General features: G+C 56.9%; 1 protein-coding gene across 1 annotated transcript; it reads right to left on the bottom strand.

Moving 5' to 3' along the window:
- Positions 1–873, bottom strand: JCM15063_002819 (uncharacterized protein; the record flags this gene model as incomplete). Its single annotated transcript, XM_076681666.1, has 2 exons — positions 1–438; positions 522–873. Coding segments are annotated over 2 exons (790 nt in total), but the record flags the coding sequence as incomplete, so codon positions are not given.
- Between the last annotated feature and the right edge of the window lie 119 nt (positions 874–992).

Below are 992 nucleotides of genomic sequence, written 5' to 3'. Positions count from 1 at the left end.
TCGCGAACTCGAGCTGGTTGCGCGTGCGAAGCGCCGACTCGGGCGCGTCCTCCGAGAGGAACCTGAAGTCGTCGTATGCAACGCCTTGATCCAGCCTCGGTGGCCCGTCCTTGCGTCCAACCACACCCGACTTGCACGTCCAGTCGAGTCGACTCGGGGTGCGAATTGTATCTGCACCAGTCGATCCGGTTGTCTGGTCCGAACTCGCATGATTCACGAGTTCGAATAGCGGGGCTAGGTTTCTGGGCGTGTTGGACCGGGCAACGTTCATGCGGGCGACTCGTCTTGCGACATTGTTGTTCGGAGGCGGTTGCTGAGGGGTGGTGAGAATCTCGACGATGTGCGTGCAGGTCAACCATGGGAGTCGTTCTGTCAAACCAGAACTCGTGTGGGACAAGATCTTGGGAACAAGGGTCTTCCAGCCAAGTTGCGGCGAGACTGTCGATTTTCGTGGCACTTTCAGTAACGCAGCGCAAGACGGGATGACCATGCAAGCAAGGGGTGCGAATCGCGTGACTCACGATTCATCTTGGCGAGTGTCGCACGTCCCTTCGTGGTGAGCTTCAAAGGGTCTATGACGTCGACTCGCAGATCGCCAAGCAACGTCACAGTGAATCTCCCGGTGGGCAAGACGCGCGCGAACGGAATCGCAAAGATCTGTCGAGCGATTTCGCCGGCGAATTCTTCCAGATATCCTTCCAATTCGGTAAAAAAACGCTCCTTTGGCTTGTCACGTTGCGTCGAGCTCGACGGTACTTCCTTTACAAAGCCCTCGAGAACCTTCGAGACGACTTCGACGGCTTTGAGGAGCTTCTGATGCCTTGCCGGGCAGATGCGCACGGCTGGAATTCTGTCGGGGTTGTCGACATGCATAGACTGCCTCGAGAGTGGTTTGTCGATCTGTACCAGAGGATGATCATGTACCCCGCGGATGAGCCATTGATCAGGATACCGATGTGCGAGCCGAGTAAGGCGATCTCGACGCGTTCGAT

The sequence above is a fragment of the Sporobolomyces koalae genome, assembly GCF_050403365.1.
Source record: "Sporobolomyces koalae JCM15063 DNA, S_koalae_JCM15063T_v1_ctg131, whole genome shotgun sequence".
In the NCBI taxonomy this organism is placed as follows: Eukaryota; Fungi; Basidiomycota; class Microbotryomycetes; order Sporidiobolales; family Sporidiobolaceae; genus Sporobolomyces; species Sporobolomyces koalae.
Note: the sequence above shows the minus strand (reverse complement) of the source record. Positions and strands in the feature narration are given on the sequence as shown.